This window comes from Natator depressus, chromosome 25 (assembly GCF_965152275.1).
Source record: "Natator depressus isolate rNatDep1 chromosome 25, rNatDep2.hap1, whole genome shotgun sequence".
Classification (NCBI taxonomy): domain Eukaryota; kingdom Metazoa; phylum Chordata; order Testudines; family Cheloniidae; genus Natator; species Natator depressus.
This window is the reverse complement of record NC_134258.1, coordinates 4,717,448-4,730,573: the sequence shown is the minus strand read 5'-3', so window position 1 is coordinate 4,730,573 and position 13,126 is coordinate 4,717,448. Positions and strand designations below refer to the sequence as shown.

Here is a 13,126-nt window from a genome sequence, read left to right as displayed (position 1 = left end):
GAGAAGGGGCAGGAGGAGGAGGGGTGACAGCGGGGCTCCGGGCCCGGCGGCCTGAGGGAGCGGGGCGGAGCGGGGCGGGACGGCCCCTCGCCCGGCCCGGCCCCGCCCCGCCCCGCCCCCCCCGCGCGCGGCGCAGCTGGCCCGCGGCGGAAGGATACGGCGGGGGGAGGCGGCGCCCGGCACCCGCACCCGCAGCGGCAGCAGCAGCAGCAGCCCCGATGTGCAGGCGGGGCGGGGGGGCTCCCAGGTCCGCGGCCGCCCCAGCGCCAGCAGCCGCCCGCGCCGCGGGGGGACGATGAGGAGCCGGCGGCAGCAGCAGCAGCAGCGGCAGCGGCGCTAGGAGCCGCGCGGCCCATGCGGAGCGAGCGCGTCCGCCGGCCGCCGGGCGAGAACAATAGAGCCCGCGGCGGGCTCCGGGCGGGACGGGAGCGGGGCGCCGCGGGCCCCAGGCAGCCGGCGCGGGGGCAGCAGCCGCTTTGTCCGGGGGCCGCCGGCGGCGGCAGCGCCCGGGGGGGCTCCCTTCCCCTCCCCCCTCGGATGCGCTTCTTCCTGAGCAGGTAAAAATCCTTGGGGGGGGGGGATTTGGGGTGGCCCCTTCCCCCCCCCCCCCGCCCGGCCCCTGCTGCGGGGAGTTCGGTGCCCGGCCGCCCCCAGCAGAACTGCTGCAAACTTCAGCCGGGGGGGGCGTCCCACCCCCCTCCCCCCGGCCTCTGCGGTAGGGAGCCCCTCTCCCCCGAAGCGCAAAACCCCCCTTCTCGGGGGGGGGGGGCGGGCGCGTTGCCTGCCTTGTGGGGCGGATTTAGAGGGTTGGTATATGGGGGGGGCTCTTCCTATCTCTTCTCTCCCCCCCCCCCCCGGGTCCCTGCTGCATGGAGTTTATTGTCCCTGCTCCACACACGCGCCGGGACTCATGCAAACTTCTGCTCCGCTCCGGGGGGGGGGCTTCCTTTCTGCCCCCCCCCTCCAGGTCTGTGTCCATGGAGCTTAGCGTGTGTGCGCCCCCCCCGGCACTGCTGGAACTTCGTCTCGGATCCTTCTGGGCAGCCTCAGGGGAAAAGCTGGTTTTGGGGGGGGGGAGTTCACTGTCCCCCCCCCCCTTTTTTTTCTTCCTTCACTTTCCCCCGCCGCATTTCCAGGTCCCCCTGGTCGGGAAGCAACTGGCCGAGTTTTGGGGGGGGGGGAACAAAGCCCCGTGGGCCCTGTCGAGGGGGCTGTTTGGTTTGGGGGGGACGACACCCCTCTTCCAGGCTGCTGTTGCACGGAGCGGATTGACCCCATCCTGGGGCTGCAGGCTAGATTTGTATTGAGGGTATGTGGGGTGCGGGGGGGGGGCCGTGCGTGGAGCTGGCTTCGGGGGGGGCTCCTCTCCAATCCCATCCCCACAACACCCCTCTAAAGGCCGCTGCTACCCACGGGCTTATTGTTCCCCCTCGCTCAGGAGCTGTTGTGAACTTCAGCCCAGCGTCGCTGGGTGAGTGAAGGGCCTGGCAGAAGTGGGGTGTGTGGGGTGGGGGGGCTGCTTTCCAGTGGCCACAATTCCCCCTCCCCTCCAGTTGGACTGCTGCAAACTTCCTCCTGGCTCTGTAGGGTGTTTACCCAGCAAAGGATAAAAGTTTGGAGGGGGTGATAGTAAGTGGAATAACTCTCTAGGCTCTTGTGCATTTTTCGTGTTTAAATTCGGGGGGGGGGGGGGGAGTATTGTGAAGACGAGGGTCTGGAAGAGCAGCTGGCTGGAAGAAGGTTCATTGTTCCCCTCTCCCAGCCAAGTTTAAAGAGCTTGGAGTGAGAACATGATCTCCCCCTCCCGCCCCAAACCACGATGGGAAAGTTGTGTGTGTGTGTCTGTGTGTGTGTGTGTGGGGGGGGGGGGCATAGAGTGAATCTTCGCGTTAAATCTTTGGTCCATCTCCACAGGCCGGTGTGGACCGTGCAGGGCCCCTGCTGCCGCGGGGTTTTGTTTATCCTGCCGTCGGAGTGCGCGCGCCCGTAGTTGGCAAACTTTTGCTTGGAAGTGCACCGGGGAAGGCAGCTCTTCCCTTTGTGCCCCTTTCTGCCGTCGCCTCCCCGGGGGCCGTGTGCGTGGGGGACCGGGGTCGGGTCGGGGCGGGCGGGCTGTCTCTGCATGCTGCATTGCGGGCGAGCAGCAGGCGCTTGGTAGGCCCTGTCTGGAGTTTGGGAAAGCGCTTTTGGAGAGGGAGGAGGGAGGGGGTGGGGGAGGAGAGGAGCGAGAGCTGGGGGCGGAGGAGCCTTTGTCCAAAGGCAATAAGGTGCACCTCGGCTCTGGTGGAAGAAACTCGAAAGTCTCAGGTTGAAGTGCGTGGGGCGAGGGGTAATAGGGGAACATCTGCTGTGTGTTAACTCGGGAAAAGGGCTTCTCCGCTGGCATGCAGCGGGAAAACTGCTGTGAATGATTTCAGATTGAAAAATAACACTCTCCAGCAGCTCCATTTGCTTCAAAGGCAGAGGCCTCCCCGCCGCCCGCCTGCAGTTTGCACTGGCTGCTGCTTGGAGGTTGGGGGAGGGAAACACGAATCCTGTTCACTTGTTAGCCCCTCTTCCCTTCCCCCAACGCTCATGGCTCAGCCCTGAAAAAGCCATTAAAAACGTTTTGCACGATGCACACTTTTGGTCGTTCTCGCACATTCAAGTTTTGTTGTTGTTTTTTTTTTTTAAACCAAACCAAACAAAAACAGCCCCAGCCTTCCTCTGTTACATGATCAGGGCAGGGTTTTTGCTTTACAGGACACTGGCTTTTCTTTTTAAAGGCTAGGAGGGTTTTAAAAGTACAGATTTCATTTCTTTTGGTGGGCATATTGTATAAGTTGCCTCTGCGAACTTAATAAAACCCTGTCTGTTGCTCCCAGCTCCCTCAGAGAATTGCAGTTGTCTGGGGCTTCTTAGGCGAGAGTTGGGGTTTGGGGGTTTGGTTGAGCAGGACCCCTTCACACCCAGCCCTCCAGGTCTTGTTTTTGACTTGCTTCTCTGGGGACTCCTGCCTGAGGAGGGCTGTTCTTTCAGTACCCACTGGGCAGAGGGAAAGGGAGAATGTTTTTCAAAGTTGCTTTAAAAATAATTGCCGGATGCACTGATGACACAAAGACAGGTTTTAAAAAAACAAAAATTCCTTGGCTTTTTTTTTTAATAGTGGCAGAGGTCTTGTATGTGCTGGATCGATTTCAGCATATTTATTTTTTAAACCTCACTGAAATGTAATGGATGAGCCAGTGTTTCCTCGGAATATTTTGGAATACAGAGTTTTGTATGTGTATAAAAATATTAAACTTGTGATGAATGAGTTAAATTATTGTCTAGCTGCACTTGATAGCTATAACTGAGTTTTAAAGAGGAAGAAGAGTGAATTCTTTATCCCATCCCCTACCTCCATTTCTACTCCTGAAGAAATATTTTCCTGACGTGATGGGTTTGATCTGTCTGGCTATCTTCCTTTAAAAAACAATCTGTAAAATTGGTCAGAACAGTATTTACCTACTTTGCAAGATTGTTTTGAGGGTTTTATTTTTGGAAAGCTCTTTGAAGGTGAAAATAATTATTATTTAACTTTATTTTCTCCATCTTTTGTGGGGAGTTTATTGCCTTTTTGTAGGTAATTCTTGTTACCTAAGGGCTAGATTTTCAGAGTTGCCAAGCAGCCGTAGCTCCAATCAAAATAAAATGGGAGCTCTGCACCCTGGAGTGGGGGCGGGCATGAAATCAGGCCCTTTTTAAACTTTAAAGAGAAATAGACAAAAACAAGTGGGAGGGGAACTCCCACAAACAGAGGGGGTAAAAAGCCCAAACCCGCCAAGAGCCTGAATGATAACTTGCCTGAACCCTTTGATAAATGAGTTGACTTTTTTTTTCATTTGCTGCATGCCAGGAGCAGCAGAATTGGTCTGAATTAGTGGAATTGGCAGCAAAAAACAAACATACAAGTGTGTCTGGTCAATAGAAGGCTTGTTCCTGCCTCTGGGTGCCATGTGAGGACTTTCACTGTATTCTGAGGCGCAGAAGTTGGAAGCTGGGCATTTGCAAGGGATTTTTTTTTTTAAATATTCATCAGTGGGGTGGGTAGTTTGCTCTAGTCATTAAAATCTCTTCCCCTCCCCCATGGTTTTCTTTAGGACTGCCACTGTTGAGTCTGTGGGAGTATGAATCAGCAGCAGCAGAGAATGGCTGCAGTTGGGACAGACAAAGAACTCAGTGACCTGCTGGACTTCAGTATGGTAAGCAAGCTCCTTTGAGGGGGGCCTTTAAAGGGACAGTAGCTTCATTTGTTTCCAGTGTTCCTGAGATCTAGAAGAATAGGCGGGGGAGAATGTGAGCCTGAAAAGTGAGGTAAATTGGAGATGATGGGTTTCAGATACGTTTTGTGCACTGCAGCTTAGTTCTTTTTTTTTCTTTTTTTTTCCCCCCTTCAAGTTAAGCAGTGGGGGACCCTGGTCAGCACGGAGTAAAGACTTTCCTTGCAGTGAGCACATGGTGATCTTTGGGTGGGGAAGTTCTGTGGAAGCAGAAAACATTAGTCTGCTCTGTTTAAATGTTCATAGCAAAATGTGCTGGATATGACTTCTGAAGCTTTGGCTATGTAACCGATGCAAGGATGTGACTTTGCTTAACAGTTAATTCATCAGGCTGTGTTTTTCCTCTTCCCAGATCCAAATTGTTGAATACGTGTCCTTCCAGATTATTCTATGTCAGTTTGCAATTTTGTGGAGCAGTTCTATATCTATTTTCACAGAGATTATGTACTCCTGTACCCCTATTCCTTGCCCAGAAAACCCCTCAAAGCTCTACAGTAAAATTTTGAGGCTGTCATTAAAAATAAAGTAATCGTGGCTAAGAAGTTACCCAGAGAATGTACGTGCTTTTTTGGGGTCACTTTTAGTAGTAGCAACCAAAGGCTGCAACCCTGTAAATACACAAATATGCTTAGCTTTACACATGGGAATTGTGCCATTGAAGTTAATGGTACTACTCAGGTGTGTAAAGACAAGTGCATGTGTAAGTGTTTGCAGGATCAGGGCCTATATGTGATGTTTGATTGTAATTGGTGGGTGACCCGTGGAAAGAAAAAGTTACTGTTTTGAACGCGAACTCCAGCTCGGTTCCTCTGTCATGTGCTGTACCCTAATGACATATGGCATGTCTTGCTTTGTAGATAAGCAAACCTACCATACAAATTGGAAAAACACAGCTCCACGGAAAGGAATAACCGTTAAATAGCAATGAAGACATTATTCTTCTGGGTTGTTCTGGGTATACTTAGTTATTTGTCAGTGATGCCTTTGTGTTGATTTTTCTTCCCGTTGGGGTACAAAACAAAGGAGCATGGTCACAATTCCTTGCCCCTTATTTCCTTTATAATCTGTGTTAACACACTGCATCTCTTCTGGATCCCAGCACAAAGATACGACATAGATAAGAAAACTGCTGCAAGTTAGCTCTATTCTAAGAAATCAGTAAGAAGCTCCAAATTGCACAGGCATCCTATGTATCCACATGTATTCTTATGACGTGTTCTCTTCTTAACCTGTATGAGAATTCCCATGGTGGTGGGACAAGATGAACTTCTCTCAGCCACCTACAGCTGATGGGAGGTTGATCTAATCAAAAAGTAACGGTAATATCTTTTACAGTTGCTAGGGGAGCTGTGACGACGCTATACCTCAAAAATACAAATATGTTTAGGGTTCATTGGGGAAGGGTGAGCAACTTCTTTTCTCCCTCACTTTAGAGGTCTCTGTTCCCTTTGGCAGGTGTACTGGAATTCACTGCTCGCTTGTATGTATGAGAGATCCAAGTTTTGAACTGCAATATCCCTAATCTAGTTCAAGATTGGACAATTTCTTATTTCTCTTCCTTCCTTTCCAAAAAGAATTCCCAACCACTATTTGCAACTTAGTTTATAGCAAATTTGAAAATATCCTTATTTGCAACTCCTGTAATTGTTTGGGGCCATTATAATAACACATTTCCCTTTTGTATTCTAAAACTCTCCCTGGGCCCAGACTTTGATATGGAGCTAAGATTTAATAAATTGGGTAAAATTCCTGTTCTCTTAAATTAGTGCAGATGTGTAACTGTTGAAGTCACTGTACCAGAGCCAATCCAGTGTGAGACTGGAATTTGGAGCATTGTGTCCATATGACACTTGAGCAGGTAGCTGCAGGCGTGCAGACCTTTGATGTCAGTGGGGCTCCATGTGAGCACTAGGGTCTGTGGCTTGCAGGATTGGGGCCTGAGACAGTTTCCTGCATAGCTCTGTTTCTGGGAATGGGTTGGGTTATCTCCATAACAAATTAGGCCTGATCCTGCATTGTCAAGTCAGTGGGAATCGGTTAGTGAGTTTTGGAATTTGGCCTGTTGTGTCCATCCGCACTCAGACATGAACATACTTTTTTGCCTAAAGAAGTCTCTAAAAATAATAAATATCCCACTAAGAATGAGAATTAAAAAACCTACAATAAAATTCACTAGCTAGTAGATAATGTTCATACTGATACTTGTTAAGCATAGTACAGAAGTTACGTGGTTAAATCTTTGGAGTATTGCAGAGTGCTCACATGTCTTGTAACTGGAATGTAACTTATTTGTCTCATGGTCTGGATCTCTTGGGGTTTTTTTCCCCTCCTTCATCTCTGAATAAGCAGGAATGAAAAGGTGTCCCGGTGATCTGTGTCAGAGTAGGATAAAGGAGTGAAAACTATTGAGGCCAGGACTTTGTGGTTCAGCAGCATCTGTTTAGACCAGTGCTTTCAATCCGTTTTTCTAGGAAAGATGCATACCACCCTGAAGCGATTTCTGGACCAGCTCTGAGCTGTGTTTGCCACCCAATTGGGTGAATTTTCTGTCACTAGTGGTTGTGTATATGAGGGCAGCCTAGTCTGTGAAAAATACTGTAAATAAGGTAAACTCTCCTATCCTGGGGAGAAGGATTTAGACCACCAAAAAAAAGAGAGAAAATTAGGTATGTATTAAACTGCAAAAACACCCATCCAAAGCTTTCTACCAAAGTAACTTGCCAGTAAACGGTGAAAAGCAAAAAGTGTTGTAATGTCTATTTAAGTGGTCTGAAGTTATAACTCCAGACCAAACTCACAGGCCTGTAGACTGATAACTGCTTTGGGGTGTGCAGATCAGAGTTCTTTACAAGTGCCTCTGAGCTCAGTGCCTCAAAATACAAGTGAATTTGTAAGCTTGCTTTTACTGCCGCATTCGTGGCAGCGGGCCAGAAGGGGATCACAAATCGGGGAGAAGGCATCCCAGAAAAATTTTGAGTATTGGTTCAAAGTATTAAATTTAATTTTCCTTATTAGACTATAATTTTAATGATAGTTCAACTTGTGGCTTGGCATTTCTGAGGCTTCATGTACTTGCCTTCTTCAGAAGGGGCTTCAGCCATAGTTAGGCTGCAGTCACAGCCAGGACTTTTGTAATCTAGCTTGTGGCTTGTCACTTTAACTTGCTGTCGTTCACGCCATACAGCTTTATTCAGACAAGCAGCCATCACAACTGTGTGTGTCCATGGATCTCCATGCTGCCTAACTGCACTTGTCTCAGGGCATTCTGGGAAAATTTGGGAAGCTATCCCATGATGCCTTAGTAGGGAAATAGTCCTTGAGGGTGCACACGCAGAGCGGTGGAAGCACCAAGCCTCTGGTGCGGCGTAGTCTGGGGTGTCCTAGCGCGATGAGAGCTGGGACAAAGAAGCAGCAGCCAAACAATTACACAGGCATGGTTAGGGGTCTTGTCTGTGCTGCAGAAGTGTGCCAAACCAGATATGTGGAGGCGGCTGAGTGCCAGTCTAAGCCTCTGGCAGGGCGAAATGCTGTTAGCTGCCACTGTTAATAGAGTATTAACCATATGGTGTGCGGATACCAAGTACTATATGTCGTAAGTTGCTGTGTGGACAGGACTTTACCATAGACCGTAAAAACAATTCCATCTGGAAGAGAGCACTCTGTATTAAATGCTGAACCACATGGATTCAGCCACCCCGTGAGGAGTAAAACTTTGTGTGCAAGGCAGAGTTATGTCCAACCTTCCTAAAGCTAAGTAACAATTACCTGGCTAGTTTTGCATGGGTAGACTTTTTTGTCTGGAGCTCCTTAAAACTTAGCTTCAACTACTTCCTAGAGTTAAAACACTAAGTGTTGTTAAAGCAGTGCCATGTGTCTCACTGTAGCGAAGGCAGAGTGCCTGCATTTCCATGATAAAAACTGCTTTTTGTTTAGAATAGAATTGTAATAAAGTTCACTTTACGTTTAAGAAGGCAAACAAAGCCTTAATTGGGAGGGTTTTGCTTAAAACAACACTTATGCCTTTGCTAATTTTGTTAAGTGGAATCCCCTCTATTCCCTCCTAATAGAAAGGAAGTTAATGGTTGGATATTTTATGTGCTCCAAAATAGCTTTCAGGTTTAACTTTTTTATTAATTTGAGACTTACCTTATGAACTAAAGGCCTGCTATGTCGTAATGAATTGCTCTTTAATAGCAGTAAATAGAATATTTTTAATGGACTTAGTATGCATGAGTAGCAGCTACATAACTAATGGCTGCTTTGTTATAGTCTGAGCAGGTGAAAAATTCACTTAAAATAAAATAAATTAAGTCTGGGTAAAGTGTTCCTAAAAGAAATTAATTGATTTTTCAAAATATATATTAACTCCATAGGCTGCAATGGCTGTAAAATCACTGAAATCTGTCAGCTAATAAACATATAAATAGGGCCCTATCAAATTCACAGCCATGAAAAACACGTCACGGACCGTGAAATCTCGTCTCCCACCATGAAATCTGGCCTTTTGTGTGCTTTTACCCTATACTCTACAGATTTCATGCGGGAGACCAGGGTTTCTCAAATTGGGGGTCCTGACCCAAAAGGGAGTTGCAGGGGGATCGCAAGGTTATTTTAGGGGGGTGGCAGTATTGCCACCCTTACTTCTGTGCTGATTTCAGAGCTGGGTGGCCAGAGAGCGGTGGCTGTTGGCCAGGTGCCCAGCTCTGAAGGCAGCGCCTGGCCAGCAGCAGCGCAGAAGTAAGGGTGGCAATACCATACCATGCCACCCTTATTTCTGCCCTGCTGCCTTCAGAACTGGGTGGCCGGAGAGTGTCGGGTGCTGACTGAGGGCGCAGCTCTGAGCTGGGCTCCTGGCAAGCAGTTGCCACTCTCCCGCTGCTCAGCTCTGAAGGCAGCGCTGCTGACAGCAGCAGTGCAGAAGTAAGGGTAACAGTAGTGCAACCTCCCCTACAATAACCTTGCGGACAACCCCCACCCCCCCCGACTCCTTTTTGCGTCAGGACCCCTACAATTACAATACCATGAAATTTCAGATTTAAATAGCTGAAATCATGAAATTTACGATTTTTAAAATCTTATGACTGAATTTGGTAGGGCCCTACATATAAAATAAGTGACTGGACAAATGAACTTATAAGCTTACCTCTTAGAACATTGCTGGTATCTTAGATGTAACCATCCATTAAAATATATCGCTGTATTTTTTTTCCCCACTTGGTTTGGATTTGTTTTTTATTGGATCCAAGAATGACACTGATATCTGTGGGGATAACCTTTAAGTAGTTGTCATCTGTCAAAGAGACTGAAGGCATCTGTGCAATACTGTGTACAGAAATTTAAGACGGGATTTTACATAACACCATTAAACCTATGTAGTTCAAATCCAACAAAGAACAAGTAATGAACCAATTACAAAATTGGAAAAGCTTGATAATTAGGCCCTTCCATTGCATACTGTTTTTTCCATCTAAATATTTTATTTTTAAAGTAACATTTAAAAATAAAAGGGAAATTCACAGTGGGTGGGTGAACTTAGATTTTGCTGTTGAGTGATACAAACTAACAAAGGCAGAGGACACTCTTAATCTGATTTACGCTGTGCCCTTAAATGAAGCATAGCAGTGTGATTTTAAACCCACTTCACTGTTGAAAAACAGAAGTTGACAGTATAAGCATTATATTTCCTGCATTTTATCTATAATATATGGCTTGTAAATTCATATTGAAGTAACATTAGTGTGCGGTTCCTTATTTATCAAATGTTGTGATGCTTTAAAGTCTCAGCTTCCTTTGATGAGTGATAGTTCTTTGATTCCTATGGTAATGAGAGCAGGAAAGGGTTACTTCAGACTCCCACTGACAGTATCTTTCAAAACAGACTAAGGAAGATGAAGGCAAGAGGTGGGAAGGCATCCCTCATTCATATGTGTTCAGTGTGTGGGCGTGTTGGGGATTGCCAGAAATAGTGGTGCTGGGGGGAGACCCGTTTTGCAGAAGTAGAAGAGAAAATGTGTATTTGCACAATGGAACAAAACTAGACATTTTCTCCATTGGTGTTTTCACTCTAACCTTGTGGGTTTTTTGTTGTTGCATCAGCAATTAAGCAGAAATGCTTATGAAAAATAAGCAAACTGTGGCTTAACTACAAATCGATGCTCGATACCAATAAATTCAAGGGCTCCCCACCCCCAAAAAAAAGAACCCAGAGAACTTCTTTGCAGTTCTTGGAAATGAAGATTACTGACCATTTCAGTTAAAGTAACATTTCTCCTGTCTCCGGGGGAGGGAGTAAGGCAATGTCCCTTGCTGTCTTCCTGGGCTAATGAAGTGAATTTCTAACAATATCATTTTAGTATCCCTTATTTTAAAAATCTCTCTCTCTCTCTAAACTGACAGGCTGGGTGAGATAATATCTTTTATTGGACCTAGAAGATATTACCTCATCCACCTTGTCTCTAATATCCTAGGACCAGCATGGCTACAAAAACACTCTATATAAACTAACATTGCTGTTGCTCTAAGGAATTTCTTTACTAGCACTGAAAACTAAGTATCTTGTCAGCCTTTTGTTTAGATATTTTTTTTAGTTGGATGTGTCCATGCTTGCGCACACATACATACATATTTTCACAAGTATGTATGGGAGTTGGGCACCCAAATTCCATGGCTTTTCAATGGAAGTTGATTGGCTAATTGGTCTTTCTGCCTTTGAAAAATCTCCCCCACATACTCCTGTATTTTTGAGATTAGTAACCAAAGCTGAGCAGACAACTGTGTGAAGGAACACTTCCTGGTCACAAGAAAGCATCAAATATGTCAGGGTATGAAATGCTGCATTTCTCTCTTAGTGTTATTAAATTGTTTAATCCTTAAAGTATTATAACTTTGAGTTATTCAAACATTATGAAGCTAAAAATAATGTAAATGATTTGATGGTGGAAATGTCTGAGTTTAATATTAAAAAACATTTAAAAATGTTAATTTACTAAGCATTTCCCCACCAGTTGTTTTACTGGCCAAAGCTCAATGAATGTTTTCTTTTCTGCTGCAGGCAGGTGCATATACGTTTTTAAACAACAAATTTTTGAAACCCACCCAGTTTATTTTAAAAATATTTGTCCATGTTAGCTGACTAGGTATGCAGTATTTTTGAGGAAGCTCTCTGGCAGAGGGAGATTAGCTATAAATTGTACCAGTAACAGTGTAGCAAACAGGTAGCTAAAATGACAGATACTGTAAAGCACATTAATCTTTCTGATCATGTGTTAGCATGTGTTACATAATGTTGGAATCAGACAGACTTATCTGCCTACAGATTCTTGCAGAATGTCCACTACCTTGGCTTATTTACACTGGTGCAGTGTTTCTGGGTGGAAAGGGAAAGTGGATGGCTATTTGATGTTCACATTTGGCCCCCAAAAGAAGAGGGACTGGGGAAGGAGGGGGGAGGAGAATCTTCTGGAGTCGTAAATAAGGTTGTGGTGCACTGAAGGTGAGCAGCAAATAAATGTGTAGCTTAGTCATCAGTGTCCTCTCCAGCTCGAGTCACTATGGTAGCTGCTAACCTAATGTCTTTCTAGGATAGAGGATAGCACCAAATAAGGAGCGGGGAAAGAGGAAATAAACCAGGTCTTCGTGTGTAATTTAATTTGTGGGAGGGAGTGGGGTGAACCTCTGTTTAGATGGAGAATGGGTACTACGTCCTTTACCCTAATTTATTGATAAGGGAATGAATAAATACTTTGTGGCCTTGTGATCTTCCTAGATTTTTTTTGCCTCCTGTAATAATGTGGGAAAGAAGTAATGAGCCTTAAGCACAGGGGTGGGAAGAGGAAACCTCTCTTCTCCAGTGCAGATGAGAAATATCCCAGAAGCTGCTTTTTCTTGAGAAAGAAATTGGAAGGTTTGTGTACACAAAAGTTTACTTGCTCGGGAATAGACAGGTACCAGCTCAGAGTTGGAACACACACTCTCTTTCTTCCCTACTATATCGATCAGCTGAGAAAGCAGTTGGAAAGATTTCTGCACTCCCAGTACTTTTATTTCTTTCTCGTCCCTCCCTTACCACAGCACAGCAAAGCTAATGTATTGAAATCTCTCTTCTTTCTCCCTCTCTCTCATCTTCCTGTTTTTCTAGATGTTCCCCCTGCCAGTGGCTAATGGAAAAAACAGACCCACGACGCTAGCGAGCACGCAGTTTGGCGGATCAGGTATTGTCGTCTTTTCCCCTTCTTAATGCCTCTTTTCAGAGTTAAAAACAAACCCAAAGCTCCAAAGCAAAGGGAGTTGTCAGTTTCGTGGATGCTCTTTAATGTATTTTCATGGTTCTATTGTGCTGCTACTGCTCTGAGTACCAATGTTAATTCCATAATCCCTCGTGTGTGCGTGTCCGGGAATCCTTTGCTGTTGTGTAACTGAGGTGAAACTCCATGAATAGCTAGAAGGTTAATTCTCTTGGTTGTGGCTTTCAAAGAGGCCGAAGGGAGTTTGAATTCCAATGGGATTTGGGTGTTGGACTCCCTTCAGCCCCTTTGACAATCCCAGACCCTTTTGTTATATTTCAGTAGATGGTACAAGTACCCGTTCAGAGTCACCCTTGCCCATTCACCTCCAGTAGCATGGCAGTGATGGCCTTCTGGGGCTGGTATACTTCAGTAGTTTGGATACCCAGTTTTGAAAATCTTGGCCCTAAAGGTAGGCTCCTATCTCAATATTTAGGGACCTAAATAAATGCTTGGAATAACTTCCACCAGCTGAGGGTCTGACCCCCGGTTTTCAGAAGCACTGAACACCTGCTGGGTGCTTGGCAATTTTGAAAATCAGGC

General features: G+C 46.2%; 1 protein-coding gene across 8 annotated transcripts in view; it reads left to right on the top strand.

Annotated features, from left to right (window-relative positions):
• Window positions 1-462: 462 nt before the first annotated feature.
• Window positions 463-13,126, top strand: part of TCF3 (transcription factor 3) — a 122,036-nt gene continuing 109,372 nt past the window's right edge. For 4 of the 8 annotated variants that reach the window (XM_074939225.1, XM_074939224.1, XM_074939223.1 and 1 more), the window contains exons 1-3: window positions 463-557; window positions 4,122-4,223; window positions 12,439-12,511. In XM_074939225.1, the coding sequence (XP_074795326.1) occupies window positions 4,149-4,223; window positions 12,439-12,511 (148 nt within the window). In that variant the 5' untranslated portion in view covers window positions 463-557; window positions 4,122-4,148. Of the gene's footprint in view, window positions 558-4,114; window positions 4,224-12,438; window positions 12,512-13,126 lie in introns of those variants that run through there. The other 4 variants (XM_074939222.1, XM_074939220.1, XM_074939218.1 and 1 more) reach the window with 4 other exon arrangements.